At 38.6% G+C, this 23929-nt stretch overlaps 2 protein-coding genes across 2 annotated transcripts; one reads left to right on the top strand and one right to left on the bottom strand.

Annotated features, from left to right (window-relative positions):
• Positions 1-1949: 1949 nt before the first annotated feature.
• On the top strand, positions 1950-22811 carry LOC149841501 (uncharacterized). Its single transcript, XM_090003875.1, has 7 exons — positions 1950-2829; positions 19112-19229; positions 20457-20779; positions 21689-21805; positions 21888-22013; positions 22105-22200; positions 22278-22811. Exons 1-7 carry the CDS (start codon positions 2408-2410, stop codon positions 22618-22620), a joined length of 1545 nt encoding a protein of 514 aa, XP_089860001.1. The 5' UTR covers positions 1950-2407; the 3' UTR covers positions 22621-22811.
• A 22-nt stretch (positions 22812-22833) lies between these two features.
• LOC149841500 (uncharacterized) lies at positions 22834-23736 on the bottom strand. The gene is made up of 4 exons (XM_090003878.1): positions 23591-23736; positions 23431-23506; positions 23136-23308; positions 22834-23038 (listed from the first exon to the last, which is right to left on the bottom strand). Exons 1-4 carry the CDS (start codon positions 23695-23697, stop codon positions 22963-22965), a joined length of 432 nt encoding a protein of 143 aa, XP_089860004.1. The 5' UTR covers positions 23698-23736; the 3' UTR covers positions 22834-22962.
• Between the last annotated feature and the right edge of the window lie 193 nt (positions 23737-23929).

Genomic DNA, 23929 nt, shown 5'->3' with positions numbered 1-23929 from the left:
ATTGCCAGACCACTTGATTGGCCATTTGGGGCTCCACTTCATTCATGTTGTGCAACCAAATATCCTTCTTCGTCATAGCCTTTGCTTGCACAATAACATCTTGATTCTCCTCCTCCCGCATATTCATAGGGGCATCACTTTACCTACGTAATGAAGTTTCATTTATGGTTAATTCTATATTGCATTACTTAAAAACATGTATGTCATTCATGATTAGTTCTATATTGCATTACTTAAAAATACGTATGATATTTTAATAAAAAAGTATACTTATATACGCCCTAGTCAGCTTTAGCAATTTCTTGAAGTACTGGTCACAAACCATATGATGATGAGACTTCCTTCAACGATGTGTATCTGTGTTGATATTCTGTCTTCATATTACAAGACGTGAAAATTTATAGACAACCTGACCTCTCAAGAGCCTTCCAACAGATATGTTCCTCTATAATCAAACCTACAAAGATGTATACAAGGATTAACACATAACAACATAGAAAATTACATAAAAAATACAAAATGCAACTAAATAACTAATGTTTTAGCTTAAATCAACAGTTTAATTACAATGAAGGAGTAACTACCTCCAACAAAACCAACATGTCGGTCAAGTTTACTTTTTCGGCCTTCACATTATTCAAAGAAGCATAAAGGTGTGCAAGCACAACTGCACCCCATGCATATTTGTTGACGCGATCCAAGATTGCCACCATATTAAAATAGAAACTGTGGATCGACTTTCCTCCAGATTTTTTATGCAACGTTGTTATATTTTTTATGCGAAGTAACTCAGGTATTTGCGTAGTTTGTCGGTTCGAGTTTAAAAATAAAATAAAATTTTTGTATGCCAATTTAAGAATTTTTATGCAAAGTAACTTAGGTATTTGCGATGTTTGGAGGTTCGAGAGTTTTAAAAGAAAGTTCCCTCAAACTTATTTTATGCAAATTTCATAAATTGTTTATGCGAGGTAACTAAAGTATTTGCAAGGTTTATCGGTTTGAGTTAAAAAAATCACAGATTTTTTATGCATTGTTAATAAATTTTTTATGCGAGGTAACTCAAGTATTTGTGTTGTTTATCAGTTCGAGTTAATTTTTTTTTACAGATTTTTTATGCGATGTTATTACATTTTTTATGCGAGGTAACTCAAGTATTTGTGAGGTTTGTTGATTCGAGTTTAAAAAAGAATTACAATTTTTTTATGCGAGGTAACTCAAGTATTTGTGATGTTTGTCATTTTGAGTTTAAAAGAAAGTTCGCTTGCACTTATTTTATGCAAATTTGGTAAAATTTTAATGCGCAATAACTCAAGTATTTGCGAGGTTTTAAGGTTTGAGTTTTCATTATAAAACCCAAGCCATTCTGTGATGCCAAGTTGTGGCTCCTCTAGTCGCAGCAGAATCCGCCATACCCGCACCATTAGAGAATCCACCAGATACTGGTTTTTGATAGAGTAATGGAGATTAAGCAACAGCTAAGGCGAAAACTGTTGGCGATGGCAACTGACATTTTCGGTGGGGATGGAGAAAATTCGCATACAGAGAAAATTCACATTGAAAATGATAGGTGTAAAGGCTAAAAAAGTCTTAAAAATAACAATATTTACGATTTTGGAGAAGAAACGAATTTATGAAATTTCAAGGTGAGAAAATGTATCATTTTTTACATAAAGTAGGGTCATTTTTCGTGAATAGGAACTTTCATATAAGAATGGTAAAATAGGTTGCATGGTTTAGACCTAAATTACATTTCCTTCCCCAACTTCATAATTATTTAATGACACAAGTTTAAACAAAAATATTAACAGCAGCCAAATTCTCTATAGAAGTTGAAATATTTTGTTTTTTCTCTCATTTTTTTGTCAACAAAGTAAATAAATTGAAAAATTGAGAACAAAAATATATTGAAAAATTCAAAAAATAAACAAATAGAGGTGCCGATATTTAACCATTTTTTATAATATATCATGATATTTTCCCTCATTGAGATTTTTCTAAGGACAATATTTATGACATTACTTTGGAGAAAGCAGGAGAGTTTTTCCGTTCTTTGTATATAACATAGGTTATACCAAACCCACCCAAATAACTGGTTACAAGGTTCGGGTTCAAGTTTTGTCGGGTCAAGAAAATGAAATCTCAAATACGGACAGCCTTTTTTTATGCTCATGCTCGTACCCGAGTATTCGGATTTGGGTTGGATCAGGTACTGTATACAAACCCGACCCATTGAGAGACCTACTCCCAAGAGTTATCCCTCCGGTCCTGAATAACCAGGTCTCATTGAATGGTAGATCCGGACCCGGTACAAGTGCCTAGGTTCGGGTGAGGGTCCGACCCATCGAGAGCCCTAGCTTTAACCAAGTCCGTCTACCTTCCCTGCTCTAGTGCTCTGTCTCTGGCGCCAATGGCTGCGTCTCGGGTCGTGCTGCTCCGGTCGTCGTGGTGCCGCTCTCCGGCGGCTCTGCCGGCTCTCGCTCGCCGCTTATCCCTCTGCCCGACGCCTCTCCGCACCCTCCGCCGCTTCCCGACCTCCCCCCCTCTCCTCCGAAACCACGGAGCCCCCCTTCTGAAACTCGATTTCCGCCTGAGTAGCTCCGTCGCAGTCGCCGACCCCAAGGACGCCCCCGAAGACTCCTTCTCCCTTACCGATCCCTCTCATCCCTGGCCGGAATGGGTCTCCTTCCTGGAGTACCTCAAGAGCAAGGGCTACTTCGACGACCCCGCCGGCGCGGTCGCCGCGGCCGCCGCGGCCGCTGCACCTGACGATTTGAATCGCGTCAAGCTCGCCTGCCTCAGTTTCGCGCGGGAGCGGTTCGATATCCTCCGGTAACGCCTCCGAGCAAATTGCGCAATCCACTTTTTTGATCCATTATGTGAAATGATTTCTTTGAGTTAAAGTTCAGAGTGATGGCAAAAATGGAGCAAATGGCTGTAGATTTTGTTAGTATCCTTCTTTGATTAGTATGAAGGGAAAGTATTCTTTTTCATTTCTATGTCTGTTATTCTTACTGTTCTTTCGGATTACAGTAGTTCTGGTGGTAATTTTGTTAGTTTCGCTTGGAAGAATCAGCTCACTATGTGAGATGGAAATTTCTATCGTTCGTTATCCTTTCTTTTGAGTGCAACTTCGTGCATATGGATACAGCTCTAACATGTGGACTACTGAATTTTGCTTCAGTATAATTGCTATCTCCCTGGTTTCAAGTTGTCCGTTTGCGCCGCCCACCTGCAAATGCATTTTGGTGATCGTTTAAATGGAGTTTTTATGTGAAGAATGTAGGATACTAGTTTGTGATTGTGGGTTGCCTAAATTCGTTTTGTTTTCTAATTATTATTGAGCATTTACCCTGTTAACACCTATCTATTTCCGTTCATTTTTATGCTACAATTTAAAGAGATCTTCCCTTGGTGATAATTCATTGTCTTTTTTTTGGATAATCAAAGGGATCACCAACCACACATTGGCTGGCCTCCGGTTGGTAAAACCCTTGAGGCCGCCCCTGCCCACCGGGGAGTACACCCAGCTTCAACCTTGTGGCAAGGGATGCCACCCATGGGTTTCGAACTTGTGACGTCCCGTCAGCTTGGTGACATACACAAGTTACACCTACCAGATGAATGGAGCCCTTGTGGGCAATACATTGTCTTTCAGTCTTTGTATCAACTTTCAAATTTATCACCGTACCTGGTTCCAGTTGTCATTGCAAGAGCATCGTCATAATGCATTCCCAACCCGGTGGTAGAGGCAGTTTCACCTTGATTCTGTAGAGTGAGTTGTGACAGGCGAAGTTGTCCAATGAAAATGGTTTGGGTTCAACCTAAGCAGCTCAGGTGACTTTGCTATTGATTAAAAGTTCCAAAGTTTAGTTTTACATAATCATAGAGTTCTTTGACCCATTGGCCTGCCTTGAACAAATCGCAAGCCCCAATATTAAGGGTCTATGATGCTTGCTCACAATGGGTGGGTACAGCTTCTCAAGGATTTAGCGAATATGGTGCAAAAATATTTTCTTGCTGATCAGTAATGTCTTCTTGTTTTATTGGTTTTATGGATTCATGCACACAAGGCTTGATTTTAAGCACATAAGCTCAATACTTTTTGTCTTGTACTCTTATAATTATACTCTTCTTACTTGTGATGTCACTTCAGAATATTTCTTCAATGTCTGCAGAGCCACTGAATAGCAAGTTCTCTAGTCATCTTCCTATTTCTTTTAGACCATCTTTTTACTCTATGGAGTTCCTTTTATCTATTATAGGAGTTCGTTTGCTTGATCTTAACATCTTTTTCATCCTCAATTTGATGAGTTCAATCTTCCAAACGAAGATCATGAGCAAGTGCTTGTAAGTGCAACAAGAATGAAAATGTGGCTAGTTAAATGCAACTAATAGGCTCTGCACCAGAATTCTATTATAAACTTTCTTGATGTTGATCTCCCCCGATGGAGTCTGTGATAAAAGTCATTGGTTTTCACTTAGAGACCATTCCATGAAGGACACTTATTAAATTTAGTCAGCAATTCCTCCTAAAAGCAACTGTATATCCATCATGTTCAGAAAGTAATTGGTCAGTGGTGAGCCTGCATCCCTCACGTCTCATAAAGTGAAGAAATGAACAATTGAATAAACAAACCATGCAACTGATAATGTAAATAAAAGGCAACTGAATAATTTAAACACAATTAAAGCCTTAACAATATTAAATTCACATTCAAGTCATACTAAAATGTCATAAGTCGTAACTGAATTTCTGATAGTTCATGATAACTAAAAACATCACATTTAACCAATGCCTCATATGCTAATCTTCGTAATTGCATACGCTTATAAGTTATAATATATATATATATATATATATATATATAAAAACTGAAAAACATAAACCAAAAGATAGGGAAGAAGGAAAAAAAGAGAAAAAAAGGGGGGGAGCGAAGAAGAAGAAAACAGAGGGAGGAAGGCGAGAGTTCAGAGGAAGAAGAGAAGAAAAAAATTGTAACAAACAAAGGTGAGAAACCAAGAGAGAGAGAGAGAGAGAGAGAGAGAGAGAGAGAGAGAGAGAGAGAGAGAGAGAGAGACCGGTGGCCCTTGGCACAGTTTACCAGCTTTGGACAAGTCCAAACCAGAGTTGCCAGTCGAGGAAGCGGGAGCGGGAAGCGAGGCACTTCTAAAATTTTAGGAAGCGAGAAGCGCGGGACAACTTAGGAGCGAACCGGGAAGCGTCTCGGAAGCGACCTAGGAAGCGTCTCGAAAGCGACCTAGGAAACGAACCGGAAGCGACCTAAGAAGCGAAGAAGGAAGCGACATAGGATTCAAATGAGAAGCGAAAGGGAAGCGATTTTGGGATATGATTATCAATTTTTATTGTTTTTTTTTATTTTATGTTGATTGCCAGATCGTATACATGAATTTAGTGTTCATCATTGTAAAATTGGTTGAGCATTAGAGAATTTAGATATTGTATTTGTTGTTAATGTCCATGCACACAAATAGAGCACCAAGAAAAAATATTGCAGAATATATCTAAAACTCGGCACGATAACACCAATAAAATATCACACAACTAGCTTCATATGAATATGAATACTCAACTATAGGCACCAAAAGTAAGCGAGAACTAACAATAAGTTCACATCCAAACTGAGTATATCACATCCATACTACCACAAATATCATACATGATATCCAAGCCATCAATACAATGAGATGAACTTATCTCACAATGCTGATAAGAGCATCAAGCCAAATCCAGGTTACCGCCTCTAGTACCACTTCATAAGCATCACGAGAACTTAGCCAAATATGAATAATATCAACCCAAATCACGTCTGTTTGACCAATGGTATACATCAAAACGACCAAAATACAATCCATTCCAGACCCAAACACTCACCGATTGGATTACATTAAACAAAAAACCAAATCTGGACATAAGAAACCTCAATACCCAAAAATCACTAGAAAATCGATAGAAAATCAACCACTCAACTGATTGCCGGACGTCGGAGGTTGCTGGAGAAGGTTGCTAAATCGGCTGAGCGACAGAGGGAGGAGGAGAGACTCGAAAGAGGGCGTGAAAAAAAACCCTAAGCCTCTCTTTCAAGTTTTTATTTCACGACTTTTTGAAATTTCCCATTTTACCCTTAATGAAAAAATCTTTCTTAAAAAAAAGGTAAAATGGTAAAATGCGTACCTCTTTAATGGGGTACGCATACGCGTACCGCATTAAAGGGGGACGCGCTGAAATGAAATGGGGATCTTCGAAACACGAGCTTTGATTAACAAGAGCAAGTGTCAAGAATGACACTAAAGCATAACCCTTAAAAAGGGTATAACTGGAAACAAAATAAAAATAAAAATGTATTCTTTATTGATATGAAAAACCAATTGCTTAAGAAGCATTGGAGTGAAATACAAGAGGGGCTGCACCCCTTTATATACACAGCTGAAAGAGGACTCAATAGAGCTGTTGGGCACAGTCCAACAACTCTATTTAGAGCTGTTGGAATGTGTCAGTCCAACAGCTCTATTAAGAGCTGTTGGACTGTGTCAGTCCAACAGCTCTATTGCTAGTCAAGTCTGGACAGGACTTGACTAGCAACAGTCATTCTAGTTCAAACTTCACTAGATGACATAAAGACAAAAAATAAAAATAAAGGAAAAAAATACAGAAAAGAAAGAAATTAAAAATGTATTTATATATATAATAATATAATATTATTATATATACATATATGTACAGTTTTACATTTTAACACTCCCCCTCAAACTTACGGTACAATGAGCGAAAGTTTGTCTAAGAGAAAGTGAAATCGGGGAGCAGCGAGAGGCTTTGTAAAGAGGTCTGCTAACTGATATTCTGAAGTGACATATGGCAGATCAATTATCCCGTGTAGATATTCCTCTCTGACGTAGTGACAATCCATTTCGATGTGTTTGGTGCGTTCGTGGAATGTTCTGTTACTGGCAATGTAGATCGCACTTTTGTTGTCACAACACATTTGTGAAGCCTTTGTTGCTTCAACTCCCATGTCAGCAAGCAGTCGTCGGAGCCAAACTACTTCCATGGTCGTGGTTGCCATGGCTCTGTATTCAGCTTCGGTGGATGAGAGAGATACCTTCTGCTGCTTTTTACACCTCCACGAGATTAATGATTCCCCTAAAAAGACACAAAAGCCAGTGGTTGAGTGTCTGTTATTGGGATCACCTCCCCAATCAGCATCAGTATATGCAATTAAATCAAGAGAAGAGGAGGAAGATAAGAAAAGTCCTCGTGAAAGAGAGGACTTGATGTATCTGATAATACGCATGACTGCTCCCATATGAACAGAAGTAGGAGCATGTTGAAATTGACTTGCTGTATGAACAACATGTGCTATATCTGGTCTGGTAATGGATAGATAGGAAAGTGCCCCGACAAGCTGTCTGTAAGGAGTAGGGTCTGCAAGAAGTTCTCCATCATCAATCTTCATTTTAACATTAACAACTTCTGGAGTGTCAACTTTCTTATCATCAGTAATACCAGACCTGAAAACAATATCAAAAGCAAATTTAGTCTGAGATAATAAATATCCTCTAGGAGAATAAGCAACTTCAATGCCTAAAAAATATCTCAACAAGCCCAAATCAGTCATTTCAAAATGAGATTTAAGAAGTGTTTTGATTGTTTCAACTCCCTGTTTATCGCTTCCGGTGATGATCATATCATCCACATAAAGAAGAAGCACAATGATTCCTGCATCAGAATTCTTAATAAACAAAGCAGTGTCAGTTAAACAGAATTGAAAACCAATATCAATCATAACACGACTAAACCTATCATACCAAGCTTTTGGTGCTTGTTTAAGTCCATAAAGAGCTTTTTCTAAGCGAAGGACTTTACCCTTAGGAATACTTAGACCAGGAGGGGGTTCCATATATACTTCTTCAACTAGCTTTCCATTTAAAAAAGCATTTTTGACATCCATTTGAAAAATAGACCATTTTTTGATAGAAGCTAAGGCAATTAAGGTTCGGACAGTAGTCATACGAGCCACCGGAGCAAAGGTTTCTTCATAATCAATCCCATATTCTTGGGCATAACCTTTGGCTACTAAACAGGCTTTATATCTTTCAAGAGTACCATCACTCTTGGTTTTAATTTTATAAACCCATCGACATCCTATAGTTTTCTTCCCTGGAGGAAGATCTTGAATATTCCATGTAGAAGCCTTTTCAAGTGCATCTAATTCAACTTTCATGGCTTCTATCCATTTGATATCATTTTTTGCTTGAAAATATGTGGATGGTTCTTCATATGAGTGAATTAATGCAATAACTGCCCTATATGTGGGTGAGAAAGACTCGTATGATACAAACTTTTCTGGAGGCCTCGAGATTCGGGATGATTGTCTAGTTGGAATGTTAGAATATTTCTCAAGTGCACATGGAGTATTAGACTCTTGTCGCCTGGAATATTGAATACTAGTATCTCTATGAACTTCTTCATTTTCAACATTAAGATCAATAATTCTTGGATCATCATCAAAGTTACAATCAAGGTCATATTCATCAGATGTTGATGTTAGATCTAGCAAAAAGGAGTACTCAGTGACGTCTTTTAATTTTCTAAAATCAAAGAAGCTCTCCTTTTCAAGAAAGGAAACATTTCTAGACACATATAGTTTATTATTTTTGAAGTCAAAACATCTATAACCTTTCTGGTTTTCAGCATATCCTAAAAAGGCACAGGGAATCGCACAAGGGGAAAGTTTATCATTTTTGTCAGTAAATATGAAACATTTGCACCCAAATATTCTTAATCTAGAGTAGTCTGGAGAAATGTTCATAAGTTTTTCAATGGGAGTGATATTTTGTAACGAAGAAGATGGCATCCTATTAATGAGATAGGTGGCAGTTAAGGCAGCTTCTGCCCAAAAGTCTTTAGGGACTTGATTTGCTATTAATAAAGTTCTAGTGGTTTCTATAATATGACGATGTTTTCGTTCTGCCAGTCCATTTTGTTGAGGTGTATAAGGACAAGATCTTTGATGTGTGATGCCATGCAATTTAAGATAATTTTGAAAATCTGTGGATAAAAACTCTCCCCCTGAATCTGTGCGAAAAATAGTAATATCATTTTGAAATTTGTTTTTAACCATATTATGAAAAGTTTGAAAGTATGAAAATACTTCAGACTTATGTTTGAGAAAGTACATCCACGTATGTCGGGAGAAATCATCGACAAAAATAACATAGTAAACAAATCCTCCTTTAGAAATTACTGGTGCAGGACCCCAAACATCTGAGTGTATTAATTCAAGTGGTCTTGAAGAGAAAAAGGTTCTGTTCTGAAATGGTAATCTTTTCATTTTGCCGAGAATACAATCTTTACAATCAAATGATTCAGAGTTACAAAATTTCCCTAGATTTGGAAAATGTTGGATTTTGGCTATATGTGGGTGACCAAGTCTCTTATGCCACAGTTCCAACTCTATTTTTTGAATATTATAACAAAAAGCTTTCTTCGGCATTTCCAAAAAATCCATGTAATAGAGTCCTCCTTCTCTATGGCCTTCCCCAATCAGCTTGCCTGACTGGCGATCCTGTACCCAACAACCATGAGAAGAAAAAGAAATATTACACCCATAATCAGAAATTTGAGATACAGATAAAAGATTTAAATTTAATTTGGGAACATGTCTAATTTCTGGAATAAAAAATTTTTTTGTTTTATAAATTTTTTCAAAATCTCCTATTCCTTCTATTTCAAGAAAAGTCCCATCAGCAGTAAAGACCTTTGACACACTTGTTTTATTTTTAACACATTTGGATAGACTTTGATTATTTGGGGTCATATGAAAAGATGCACCAGAGTCAAGAAGCCAAGAAATTTTACCTAAATCAGAAAAAGATGAGGCTGCTGCGTCGGTTGAAGCTTCAGATGAGGAAGAGGCACCTTTGATGAGAGGCTGAAGGATCTCCATTAGTTGGGCCAGGGAAACTGGTGCATCCTGATCTTTAGGCTCCGATCCAGCAATTGCAGCTCTTTTTTCTCTCAGCTCCTTAAGTTTGGGACATTGTGGCCTGTAGTGTCCCGGTTCATGACAGTGATGACAAATAACTTTCTTCTTATCATAGTCACCATTTTGTCGGTTAAAGTGAGGAGGCCTATATGATCGAACATGATTCCCTGGTCTAGACACGGCTAAAACGGAATCATCTTTAATTTTTAAAGAACCTTTCCGGAGACGATTTTCTTCCATTGTTAACTCTTCAATAGTTTCCACAATAGAAGGAATTTTTCCCCGGTGAAGTAGGGCCGATTTAGTGGTTTCAAATTCCGGCCTTAATCCAGTGATAAACTGGTAAAAATGTTCAACATCGAGTTGTTTCTGACAAAGCTCGATGTCTTCGGCACAATGCCACTTTGGTTCTAAAAGGGAAAGTTCTTCCCAAAGTTCGGACAACCCATTGTAATATTCACGAATAGTTTTGTCTCCTTGTGTCATCATTCGAACTTTTTCTTGGAGGTTGCACACATGTGCAATATCTTTAAGGGAATACATATTCTTAAGGTATTCCCATGCCTTATCGGCATGATCAAATTTGGCAAGACTTGAGCATTTTTTAATGTCAACGCTATTGATAAGCCATGACATTATCTTCGCATGAGATATTCTCCATTCTTTCCATTTCTTCTCGTATGAGGCAATAGCCTTGATTTTCTCTTCTTCCGATAGAGGGACGTCTTTATCTCCCTCCTTTTTAGTAAGAGATAGCTTAGGTTCCGAATCGGAACCATCCACAATCCCCCATAAGCCTTTTCCCCATATATGGTGCTTCATGATTGAAGCCCATGTTACATAGTTCGTATCGCTTAGTTTCATAGGCATGATGGTGACTTTATCATTGTCATCCATCGATTACAAGGAGAGAAAGAATAGGGATAGAAGAGAAACAAGAAGGAAAATGAGAAAGAAAGAAAAAAAAAATACAACAAGATGTGAAATCTTCTCCAATGAAGTGATAAAACACTTCTCTTCAAGTGGCGAACACTTTTGCAAACGGGCACGGAAACTGAGGCAGCTTTTCCTCAAGATTTAGTACTTCCGCGGCTTTGATACCATGAAATGAAATGGGGATCTTCGAAACACGAGCTTTGATTAACAAGAGCAAGTGTCAAGAATGACACTAAAGCATAACCCTTAAAAAGGGTATAACTGGAAACAAAATAAAAATAAAAATGTATTCTTTATTGATATGAAAAACCAATTGCTTAAGAAGCATTGGAGTGAAATACAAGAGGGGCTGCACCCCTTTATATACACAGCTGAAAGAGGACTCAATAGAGCTGTTGGGCACAGTCCAACAGCTCTATTTAGAGCTGTTGGAATGTGTCAGTCTAACAGCTCTATTAAGAGCTGTTGGAATGTGTCAGTCCAACAGCTCTATTGTTAGTCAAGTCTGGACAGGACTTGACTAGCAACAGTCATTCTAGTTCAAACTTCACTAGATGACATAAAGACAAAAAATAAAAATAAAGGAAAAAAATACAGAAAAGAAAGAAATTAAAAATGTATTTATATATATAATAATATAATATTATTATATATACATATATGTACAGTTTTACATTTTAACACGCGCTTCATGTCATAAGCGTGCGCTTCCCCGCGCGTTTCGAGAGCACCGTGTTTCGCGCTTTCGAAGCGCGTATCGGGGAAGCGTGCTTTCGGTAACTCTGGTCCAAACTTGGTTAATGAAGTTAAAAAAAAGGTCATAATTGTCACATGCCTAGTCGGCAACTGCCTTGGCAGCACCTAGGTGAGCTAGGCAGTTAAAAAGAGCCCCACCGCCCAAACCCAAAAGCCCACGCGGTGGGGCTGCGCCTAGGTCGCCTAGTCCGCCTAGGCGCTGCCTTTGACAACTAAGCAAGTGAGAAATGCACATAGTGCATATCTCGCATACACGTCCACTATGGAAACCACTGTTCAAATGTAAACTGTAATATATATATATTATTTAATATTATTATATTTTCTTTTATTATTTTCTTTTTCTATTTTTCTTTATTTTCTTTTTTAGCATCTAGTTTAATAAAAACTAGATATTTGATCCAGTCAAGTTCCTGTTGGAACTTGACTGTGCAAATAGCTGTTGGACTGTAGTCCAACAGCTATAATAAATGCTGTTGGACTATAGTCCAACAGCTATAATAATAAATGCTGTTGGACTGTAGTCCAACAACTATATTAAGAGACGTTGGAATCCAACGTCTCTTTTGGAGAGCTCAAAATGAGCTCTCCTCTCTCCCACTTTTTTGTATATATAGGGGTGAACCCCTTCAATGTATATTACCATGCTTCTTAAGCATTTTGTTCATGAATAAAGTATTATTTATTTTTCAAGTGTTCTTCCTTTTATACCCTTTCAAGGGTCATGCTTGTAGTGTTTTCAATAGACACTTGTTTGTGAGTTATTTGTGCATTTGTTGAAGACCACCATTTCATTACATGGTATCAAAGCTACGAAATCCTTAGATCTTGAAGTGCTTCCGCCTCGATTTCCGTGCCACATTTACAAAAGGTGTTTCATCACCTTGTTCTTGGCTCAAGAAGATTTGTTTGAAGAAAGGCGAACTTGTGCTACAAAAAATTTTGGTTTTGTATCCTCTCTTATTCCTTTGTCTCCTCTTTTTTTTTTCTTTTTATTTTTCTCTCTCTCTCTCCTCCTCCTATTTATTCCTCTCTTACCCTTGTAAAAGATGGATGACAATGATAAGATCACCATCATTCCTATGAAGCTAAATGATACTAACTATGTAATGTGGGCTTCGATTATGAAGCACCACATTTGGGGAAAAGGTTTATGGGGTATAGTGGATGGTTCCGATTTGGAACCTAAACTATCTCTTACCAAGAAAGAGGGTGATAAAGAGGTTCCTTTAACGGAAGAAGAGAAGAGTAAGGCATTAGCCACTTATGAAAAGAAATGGAAAGAATGGAGGATAGGGCATGCAAAAATTATGTCATGGCTCATCAATAGCATAGACATTAAAAAATGCTCTAGTCTAGCTAAGTTTGAGCATGCCGATAAGGCTTGGGAATACCTCAAAAACATGTATTCCCTTAAAGATATTGCACATGTATGCAATTTACAAGATAAAGTTCGGACAATGACTCAAAAAGATAAAACTATTCGAGAATATTATAATGAGTTGTCTGAACTTTGGGAAGAGTTGGCGCTTCTTGAGCCCAAATGGCATTGTGCCGAAGACATCGAGCTTCGCCAAAAGCAACTCGATATGGAACATTTCTATCAATTTGTGAATGGTCTAAGGCCGGAGTTTGAATCCACCAAATCGGCCCTTTTACATCGTGGAAAAATTCCTTCTATTGTTGATACTATAGAAGAGCTCACTATGGAGGAAAATAGACTTAGAAAAAGTACTCCAAAAGTTGATGATGACTCTGTTTTAGCTGTATCTAGACCGGGAAATCATACTCGTACTTACAAGCCGCCTCATTTTGGAAGGCAAAACGGCGACTTTGATAAAAGAAAAGTTATTTGTCATCATTGTCATGAATCGGGACACTATAGGCCTCAATGTCCAAAGTTAAAAAGAAGAGAAGAAAAAAGAATTGCATCTGTTGAATCTGAGTCAAAAGATCAAGATGCACCTGTGTCTATGGCTCAACTGATGGAAATCCTTCAACCTCTTCTCAAAGGGGTATCCTCCTCAACCGAAGCCTCAACTGGAGCGGCAATTGCATCTTTCTCCGGTCCAGGTAACTTTCCTTGGCTTTTAGATTCTGGTGCTTCTTTTCATATGACCCCAAATGTTAATAGTCTATCCGAATGTCTTAAAAATAACTCAAGTGTGTCAAAGGTTTTTACAGCCGATGGCACATCTCTCGAAGTAAAAGGAATAGGATGTTTTGAAAATCTTCAAAAATCCAAAAGATTTTTTATCCCAGAAGTTAGATATATCCCTAAACTTAATTTGAATCTCTTATCTGTCTCGCAAATATCTGATTATGGATGTAATATCTCTTTCTCTTCTCATGGTTGTTGGGTACAGGATCGCCAGTCAGGGAAGCTGATTGGGGAAGGCCATAGAGAAGGAGGACATTATTACATGGACTTTTTGGAATTACCCAAGAATGCATTTTGTTATAATATTCAGAAATTAGAATTGGATTTATGGCACAAAAGGCTTGGCCATCCTCATATGTCTAAAATTCAATATTTTCCAAGTTTGGAAAAATTTTGTAATTCTGAAAATTTTTCTTGTAAAGACTGCATTCTTGGCAAAATGAAAAGGTTACCATTTCTTAGTAGAACTTTTGTTTCCTCACGACCACTTGAGTTAATACATTCGGATGTTTGGGGCCCCGCACCAGTTATTTCCAAAGGTGGTTATACATATTATGTCATTTTTGTTGATGACTTTTCTAGACATACTTGGATTTATTTTCTTAAACATAAATTTGATGTCTTTGCTAACTTCCAAATATTTCATAAAATGGTTAAAAATAAGTTTCAAAATGATATTTCTGTTTTTCGCACTGATTCAGGGGGAGAATTTATGTCCAACGAATTCAAAGACTATCTCAATTTACATGATATTACACATCAAAGATCATGTCCACACACTCCACAACTGAATGGCCTAGCCGAACGCAGACATCGGCACATTATGGAAACTACTAGGACATTGCTAATTGCAAATCAAGTTCCAAAAAGTTTTTGGGCTGAAGCGGTCCTAACTGCCACCTATCTCATTAATAGGATGCCATCTTCCTCATTAAAGAATACAACTCCAATAGAAAAGCTTGTTAATTTAACTCCAGATTATTCTAGATTAAGAGTCTTTGGATGCAAATGTTTTGTTTTCACCAACAGAAATGACAAACTCTCTCCTCGTGCAATCCCATGTGCCTTTTTAGGATATGCTGATAATCAAAAAGGCTACAGGTGTTTCGATTTTCAAAATGACAAATTATATGTGTCAAGAAATGTATCTTTTTTGGAAAAAGAAAGCTTCTTTGAATTTGAAAAATCCAAGGATGTCACTGAATACTCGTTTTTAATTGATCCAACTTCAAAATCCAGTGAATGTGATGTTGGATGTGACCTTGACAATGATCAAAGTCCTATTGTTGTTGAAAATGATGATAATGAAGAGCAAATTCATAGGGATGTTAGTCTACAATATTCAAGACGTAGAGAGCAAAATCTTCCATGTGCATTACAAAAATACTCTGAAGTCTCACCTAGAAGAACGTCTAGAATCTCTAAACCTCCAGAAAAATTTGTGTCTTATGAATCTTTTTCACCCACGTATAGGGCCGCCATTACATTAATACAATCATATGTTGAACCATCATCCTATTCTCAAGCAAAAAATCATATAGAATGGATAGAAGCCATGAAAATAGAATTGGATGCACTAGAAAAGGCCAATACTTGGACGATACAAGATATTCCTCCGGGTAAGAAACCTATAGGTTGTAGGTGGGTATACAAAGTCAAAACAAAAAGTGATGGGACCCTGGAAAGATATAAGGCCCGTTTAGTAGCAAAAGGATATGCTCAAGAGTATGCATCGATTATGAAGAAACATTTGCTCCTGTGGCCCGTATGACCACTGTTAGAACTTTAATAGCCTTGGCCTCCATTAGAACATGACCTATCTTTCAATTAGATGTCAAAAATGCTTTCTTGAATGGGAATCTCGTTGAAGAAGTATACATGGAAGCCCCACCTGGTATTAGTATCCCTAAGGGTAAAGCTCTTCGTCTAGAAAAAGCTCTTTATGGTCTTAAACAGGCTCCAAAAGCCTGGTATGACCGATTTAGTCATGTTATGCTTGATATTGGTTTTCAACCTTGTTTAACTGATACTGCTTTGTTTGTTAAGAAATCTGATGCATGCATCATTATTCTTCTTCTCTATGTGGACGATATGATCATCACCGGAGGCGACAAACAGGGAGTTGCAAATATCAAATCTCTTCTTAAAACTCACTTTGAAATGACTGACTTAGGTTTATTAAGATATTTTTTAGGCATTGAAGTTGCTTATTCTCCTCGGGGGTATTTGATATCTCAATCTAAATTTGCTCTTGATATCGTTTCCAGGTCTGGAATTACAGATGATAAGAAAGTAGACACTCCAGAAGTGGTCAATGTTAAAATGAAAATTGATGATGACGAACTTCTTGATGATCCTACTCCTTATAGACAGCTTGTTGGAGCTCTTTCTTATCTTTCCATTACTAGGCCAGATATAACTCATGCGGTTCATACAGTCAGTCAATTTCAGCATGCTCCCACCTCCGTGCACATGGGAGCGATTTTGCGTATTATTAGATACTTAAAATCCTCTCTTTCACGAGGACTCTTCTTGTCTGCTTCATCTTCATTAAATTTAATTGCATATACTGATGCTGACTGGGGAGGTGATCCCAATAATAAACACTCAACTACTGGTTTTTGTGTGTTCCTAGGTGAAACCTTAATTTCGTGGAAGTGCAAGAAGCAGCAGAAAGTCTCTCTTTCCTCTACCGAAGCTGAATACAGAGCCATAACAACCACCACTATGGAGGTTGTTTGGCTCAGACGATTGCTGGCGGATATGGGAGCTAAAGCAACGCAAGCTTCAAAGATGTGTTGTGACAACCAAAGTGCGATCTACATTGCAAGCAACCAGACATTCCATGAGCGCACTAAACACATTGAGATGGACTGTCACTATGTCAGAGAGGAATACTTACATGGAACCATTGATCTGCCATATGTTACATCAGAATATCAATTAACAGACTTCTTCACCAAGCCTCTCGCTGCTCCCAGATTTCACTTCCTCTCAGACAAACTTTCGCTCATTGTACCGTAAGTTTGAGGGGAGTGTTAAAATGTAAAATGTAATATATATATATATATTATTTAATATTATTATATTTTCTTTTATTATTTTCTTTTTCTATTTTTCTTTATTTTCTTTTTTAGCATCTAGTTTAATAGAAACTAGATATTTGATCCAGTCAAGTTCCTGCTGGAACTTGACTGTGCAAATAGCTGTTGGACTGTAGTCCAACAGCTATAATAAATGCTGTTGGACTATAGTCCAACAGCTATAATAATAAATGCTGTTGGACTGTAGTCCAACAGCTATATTAAGAGACGTTGGAATCCAACGTCTCTTTTGGAGAGCTCAAAATGAGCTCTCCTCTCTCCCACTTTTTTGTATATATAGGGGTGAACCCCTTCAATGTATATTACCATGCTTCTTAAGCATTTTGTTCATGAATAAAGTATTATTTATTTTTCAAGTGTTCTTCCTTTTATACCCTTTCAAGGGTCATGCTTGTAGTGTCTCCAATAGACACTTGTTTGTGAGTTATTTGTGCATTTGTTGAAGACCACCATTTCATTACAACCACATGAAGACAATTAAATTAAACTAGTTGAACACCCATATAATATTTTACTCATGCCAAAAATGTCATGTTCACAATAAACAAACTAAATGGTTTACCACCTCACAAGATCCCAGATGGGTTACAAATGCCATCACTATCTGGACGCACTTACCATCTCACAAGAACCAAACTCGTACAAAGGACATTGCTATCTGAACTCACTTATCGCCATGTCAAGGCCTATGTTACACAGACTCTTCTAACAGGGCACCGCACCCGCACCCGCACCCGTGTCACAACGGCACCCATGCGGGTGTGACACTTGGACACGGATTCCTTTATGTCAGGTGAAGTCAACCTCACTGAGGTCCATTTCTGCCCCAAAGTAGATTTAGTTAACCCTAACTAAATCCAGTTTTATCTATATTATATATTTGTACCTTGCAATGATAAATAGAAATTGTATATTGTTAATTTGTTTTATTGCATGAATTTATGCATGATGAATTGATGATATGATAATTTTTTTTTATTTCATTAGTGTTATCTTAGAACTGTTAAAATTTATATATATATATACCCTCACACCCAAGTTTTTTTAAAGTGCCAGATCGCCGCATCCGCACCCGCACTCGCACCTATGTGAAGTATGTCATGGATGGGGAGAGACAATGAATAGAAGAATTACTGAGGTAAAAGATGGTGAAATTTTGAACCATCAGAAATTTAGGGACCCACCGGAATCCTTCCGATTGAGGGAATCACAAATACCTCCTCTCTATAGGGAGAGTTGAAATGTGAGGTTTCAAGGGATTTGGAGTTGGCGGATTCGTAGCTGATCTTCACGCCTCCCTCCAATCCCTTCTCCTAAACACTTTCCAAATTCCCTTGGGCTTAGCCACGTTAGATAACTGTCTCCGACGCCATCCCAACTTCTCCGGTGCCCTGCTCCCAAACACAGCCTAAGGCAAGGAAGGAATGAGTGGGGAAATGATATCTATTGTTCACGATGCCCCTTGGCTGAGTAGAATGACACATAAGACATGCCAATAGAACATGACTGGTAAGATTTGTAAATGAAGGCCTATTTGATTTAGTTAATATCTCTGAATGTGAAAATCATTTTCTGAACATATTCAGGGAGAAGTCTCAGTCCTGTCGACATACCATTGTCCAGAGCATTAACAGCATGTATATACCATAAATATCTTGATAACTATAATAACCACATAGTTCCATATCTGACAACTATTTACCTACAGTGGTGCATGTTCTCGTAGTAAATGGGGTATGTGAGGAATTACCCTCTTATTTCCTCTTTGCATGGTTTACATTATGTTTTCCCTAATGCATGCGCTACCATATTCCATCTGTAATTCCCTAACTTTGTCTCTCCATACTTTCAAGTGATTGGTTTGCTTTTGCATCTGGATTTAATCTTTTTTTGCTCATGTTTGAGGCATGGTTTCTGCCTCATACAGAAACCTCTTAACAGGATAAAAATCAGATGGTGGTTCTATTATTCTCTTAACAGGATAAAAATCAGATGGTGGTTCTATTATTGGATTTTTGTATTTCATGATCTGATGGACAAAGTTGAACATATTAACCAAATATTCTTAGATTCAGATGTCAGATTTTTTTTTCTTTTGCTAAAAAAAAGGAAAGCAAGAAAAGGGACACTGACTTCACTGTTCATTGCAGATCACTGTCTAAGAAAGACATTAAAGCAGTTGTTGAGCGTGGATGCCCTAATTTATTCCGCAAGCCAGTCAATTCTGCAAAGAGGCTAAGATCATTTGTTAACCTTGATGAAGGCGAAGTAAGTTCTTCTACCTTCTTTTCCCGCCGCCACATACAAGATTGAGAGTACAAATTAAATGTCGAGAATCACCATGCTCTTGTATACAAATGTTTGGTGTCACAGATCATGCAAATTTTAGCTCCCATGTTGCACCGCTTACAGAAACTACTAGGTGAGTAAGTGGCTCAACCCAGCTCCACATGGTTTGAAATTCAAGAATATCACATGGCTGACTAATTTCAGTCCTTACATGAGGTGACTGACTTAGTCAGGGACCTATAGCCTCTTTGGCTTTTGGAGCTGAAAGAACTGTCCTTGGAATCCAGAATCTTATTGGGGTACATAATGCAGAATCCGATTCCCACAAGCAGTCTAATAGTTAAGAAAGACCCTTGCTTTCTATAGAATGTATGGGAGCTGCAACCAGCCAAGCAAACTGAGCTCTGGCTGCTCACCCCATACAGCGTCTACCAGGTTGGAGCTTGAGTCTGATATCAAACTAGAATCTCTTTGAATCTCTATTTAGTGGAATTTGAATCCAGTGTTTTTGTTAAAAAAAGGGGAAAGGTCTCCAAAAGTTTAAGGAGCAGGCTTCGAAGGGTTTGAACCCTAGCCACTCTAATGTAAAGCTATTTGTGTACCATTGGGGCAACATCCTTCTTGTTTTTCCTTTTTTTTTTGGTGTGTGTGTGTGTGTGCCCGTGCATGCATGCAATGAAGTTACATGGCTAAGCTGTGCCTCATGAAAATGATAAAGAGACATGTATTATTGATTTAATGAAACTACACGAGCTTAGCTGTGTGTGTGTGTTTGTTTGTTGATGCTCAAAAATGCTAAACAAACATGTATCGTTGATTGAATGGAACTATACGAGCTAAGTTGATGCTAGCCCATGCAAGCTCGGGTTCAGCTCATTCACTCACTGTGCTCACAATACAATCGAGCAACTTTTATGGGATCCAGAGTTGCAGGCCAGTTGCTCATCCCTAGGAGTGTGGATGCCATAGGTTGAGGCAGTATTCCATACAATTCGGTTTTCATTCCATGAACTGAACATATTACTAGAAATCTCAACCTAAATTAACAGAATCAAATAAGGGTTAACTGATTTAGGCCTTTGGCCTATTTGTGCAACTTGATACGTGCTCAATGGAACTTCTCTAACAATCATATCCAAGGTTTACCTGTCCTTTTAATGAGACTTTACATCTCATATGAAAGATCAATTACTGCTCTACCTTCAGGTATGCGGTTCATGCAATTTACGTGGATCTTGTGACAGAGCCTACGTAAGTGCAAAGGAAGAGGAAGGGGCACGCACTGTTGATATAGTACGGATATTGTTGAATTATGCTGTGGATCCCCTCATGATTTCAGGAGATAAGTCACATGATAAGGTGGAAATTGAAGCATCTGCACGTAGATTGCTAGCTGAGCTGAGTGATGCACCCCCTGATCCTGCCCTTCCAAAGCCTGCTGCAAAGCTTCCACGTCGGCAGGATCAACCAAAGAGCAAGATTGATCAAGACAACATTGAAATGAAGAGGGGTGACTGGATTTGCCCAAAGTAAGCTATTTATATTTTGATTTTTATCAAATTGAAAACCATTCTCTGTTCCCATTTTATGTTCTCATGATAATCGGATATCAGATCATCCTTCAAGCTGTTTAACAGAAAGGTAACTTTGAAAACTAGGCTTCAGTTGACTCAGGTAAGCCATGAGTTGTCTTGAATCCAATGTTACTCCGTGTGGTTCCCTATGATGTTGGGTCACGTGTGAATCAGCATGTCTAAATTTGGCATTTGTGCCTGCAGTTTTTTATGCCGGCACCTTGAGTGCGCAGCAGTCAAACATGAGAACGCATGTTTTGGCTAAGATGTTAGCTTCTTGTTCTGTATGGTTTTCATAAAGTTGACCTTCTAGGAAACCACTTCTCTTCACTTGCGGGTTTCTCCTCCAAGCACAACCATATGTTAAAGTTTTTGTGGGCTGTAGAATAAAGACATCTCCAAGTAACGCTAAATTTTTGCTGATCATGGTGCTCTTTTCATATGTTTTCAGATTTCATTCATGTTGAACAACTACTAAAACAGTCTGTTTATGATTTTAAGCTGCCTTGAATGCTTCCAGGAACCAAAGAGGCAATATTGACGCACAACATGGCCTCTGTCCTACTACATTTTATTTACGGATTATGATCCTATAGTATCTCATTTTTTTTTATGACGATGGACCCTCACCGAAAGTGAGGGAAAACCCCAGGTGGGCCCCACGACCACCTTGCCTTAAAAGTTAAGGATGCACCCGTAAACCAGCAGGATTTGAACTCAACACTTTCACAACCCCCCTGCTGGCCACGCGAGCGACCCCCAGCGGTGGTATGGTATCTCATAAATTAATTGCAGGGGAAGATTGAATGCCAGTATATGTGTTACCTGTATGATTCAATCTGAACTATCACACTACTATTTCAGGTGCAATTTCATGAATTTTGCTAGAAATTTACGATGCCTAGAATGCAAGGAAGAAGGCCCAAAAAGTGTAGGCTTTGATAGTGCTGAAATGAAGAAAGGAGACTGGACTTGTCCTGAGTAATCGTCTTCACACCTCTTCTCCACGGTGTGCTTATTCTGTATGAAGTTTGTTCACTTGTGATTTTTCTTTTTTACGTAGGTGCAATTTCATGAATTTTTCTCGGAACACTACCTGCAAAAGATGCAACGGACAGCGACCAAAGGGAGAACTTGATAAGGAAATGGACAAATTCAAAATGAAATTGGGCGATTGGGCTTGTCCTCAGTAACTATCTTCCATCCCCTTTTGCCCATCACTGCTGCTGGACCGTGCAATTATCTGCTAAGGTGGTTAACTTGTGTTTTCATATTCATAGGTGCAATTTCACGAATTTTTCTCGGAACACCACTTGCCGGAGGTGCCAAGGGCCACGGAAGAGATCACTCAATCCAGGAGAATGGGAGTGCCCTTCGTTAGTATCTTCCCCTCATTTCCCTCTGTGTGTCTGTGTGTGGATGTTAAATGAAAGAGATTGCGTTGTCTGTGTAGGTGTGATTTCTTAAACTTCAGCAGAAACACTGCTTGCTTAAAGTGCAACACCAAGCGCCCCAGTGAAGGAAGAGGGTATGAAGAGCAACTATGGAAGAGGCCAAATTTGAGAACCAGGATGGCGGGTTCTAGAGATGATGACGAAGATGAAGAAGAAGATGAAGAGGATGATGATGAAGACGATTATGACTATGGTGCAGGCAGTGATTCTAAAGCGAGGAAGGAATTTCCTGATATCATTCCTTTGAGGGAAGGAAAGAACAGATTTGTTGTCAGCAATGGAAAGTCACCATCAGAAAGAAGACTAACATCTTCTAGAAACAAACGCTACCAATCTTCTTAAAAGTGGATATATGGTGAAATGAGTTCAAGCAGGTATATGACTGTAAATGGGAGTTAAATTTTCCAGCAAGAAACTATTAGGCACAATCTATTGTCGTTTATGTCTTTTGCTTGCTTCTTGTTAGTTGATAAGCCGTTGTATTCTCATACCACAATGAAGAAAACAAGAATACCGCAACATGAATGTCCAAAGGTTAAATCAGAACCACATAAGTTGGTACAGAAATCTCGCGTTTTTTTCATTGCATTCTAAACCAAACTACATCTGAAAAGAAGAACATAAGAGCTCGCTAGAAACACTGATAACCACAAAGAGGGGAAATGATAGAAAAGTATGATCTGATCATCCACGGATAAGGCTGACTCCAAAGGAAACTGTGCACACCATCAGACCCAGCAATGCCAGAAAGTTGAACCTCCTGCAGAAATATAAAAATTAAACAAAAAAAATCAGATCCATACCAATATACTGGAAACGAAAGGGCCACCTCGTCACTTGGTTCAGAATCGACATACCCGAGGGGCAATCTCTTGGCCGGATCTCCGGTGGAGTAGCCGGAAAAGTAGAAGTAGCGAGCCACGGTGTAAACAATCCCCAAGCCGGTGGCCACCAGAGGATGGTGGATGCCTCCCAACAGAAGGAGAGAAAAGAAGATGGGCATCACCTCCAGGGAGTTCTGGTGCCCTCTCTGGAGCACAACCACACGAACAAATGCATCACCAATCAACTCAAAATCCATATATGGGTGAAACTGAAACCCACACAGGAAGAAAGAAGAGAATGGAATAATCAATGTTCATGGGTACCCACCTGGACGCAGTTGAAGAGCTTAGCGTCCTTGTTCTCTGATTCAATGGCGTAGAGGGTCGGGTAGGGAACCTTATACCTACAAGAAAAAAAGGTTATTAGCCATGAGAGGTGTGGTTAAAAGGGAAGAAATGGGGTACTATACTACTGCTTCTCTACGCACCTTTTCCTGGCCTTGCCAACTTGGAAGCCCATCCAGAAGTTGAAGAAGGAATATAAGACGAGAATGAGGACGACGAACCCATACTCTTTGGGTATCTCGGTTGTCATCTTCCTTTCTCCTATTTTTTTGCTCTTTGGGTTGTTTGGTTTAGCTTTTTACTTATACGGTAAGAGTAGCTGGACCGTAGAGGAACGCATCGGTTTCTAGAAGCTTCTGATGGGTAGCTTAAATCGCAAGGCAGGGAGGCGTGATGTGGTCATGATGCATTAAAAGAGTCTCTTGGCACGTCATGCGACAGGTCGAATCCCAATGGGTCGCTCGCATCAATCGATTTAGTGC

Source organism: Nuphar pumila, chromosome 4, assembly GCF_984573655.1.
Source record: "Nuphar pumila chromosome 4, dmNupPumi1.hap1.1, whole genome shotgun sequence".
NCBI classification, from domain to species: domain Eukaryota; kingdom Viridiplantae; phylum Streptophyta; class Magnoliopsida; order Nymphaeales; family Nymphaeaceae; genus Nuphar; species Nuphar pumila.
This window is presented reverse-complemented; position numbering and strand designations above follow the sequence as displayed.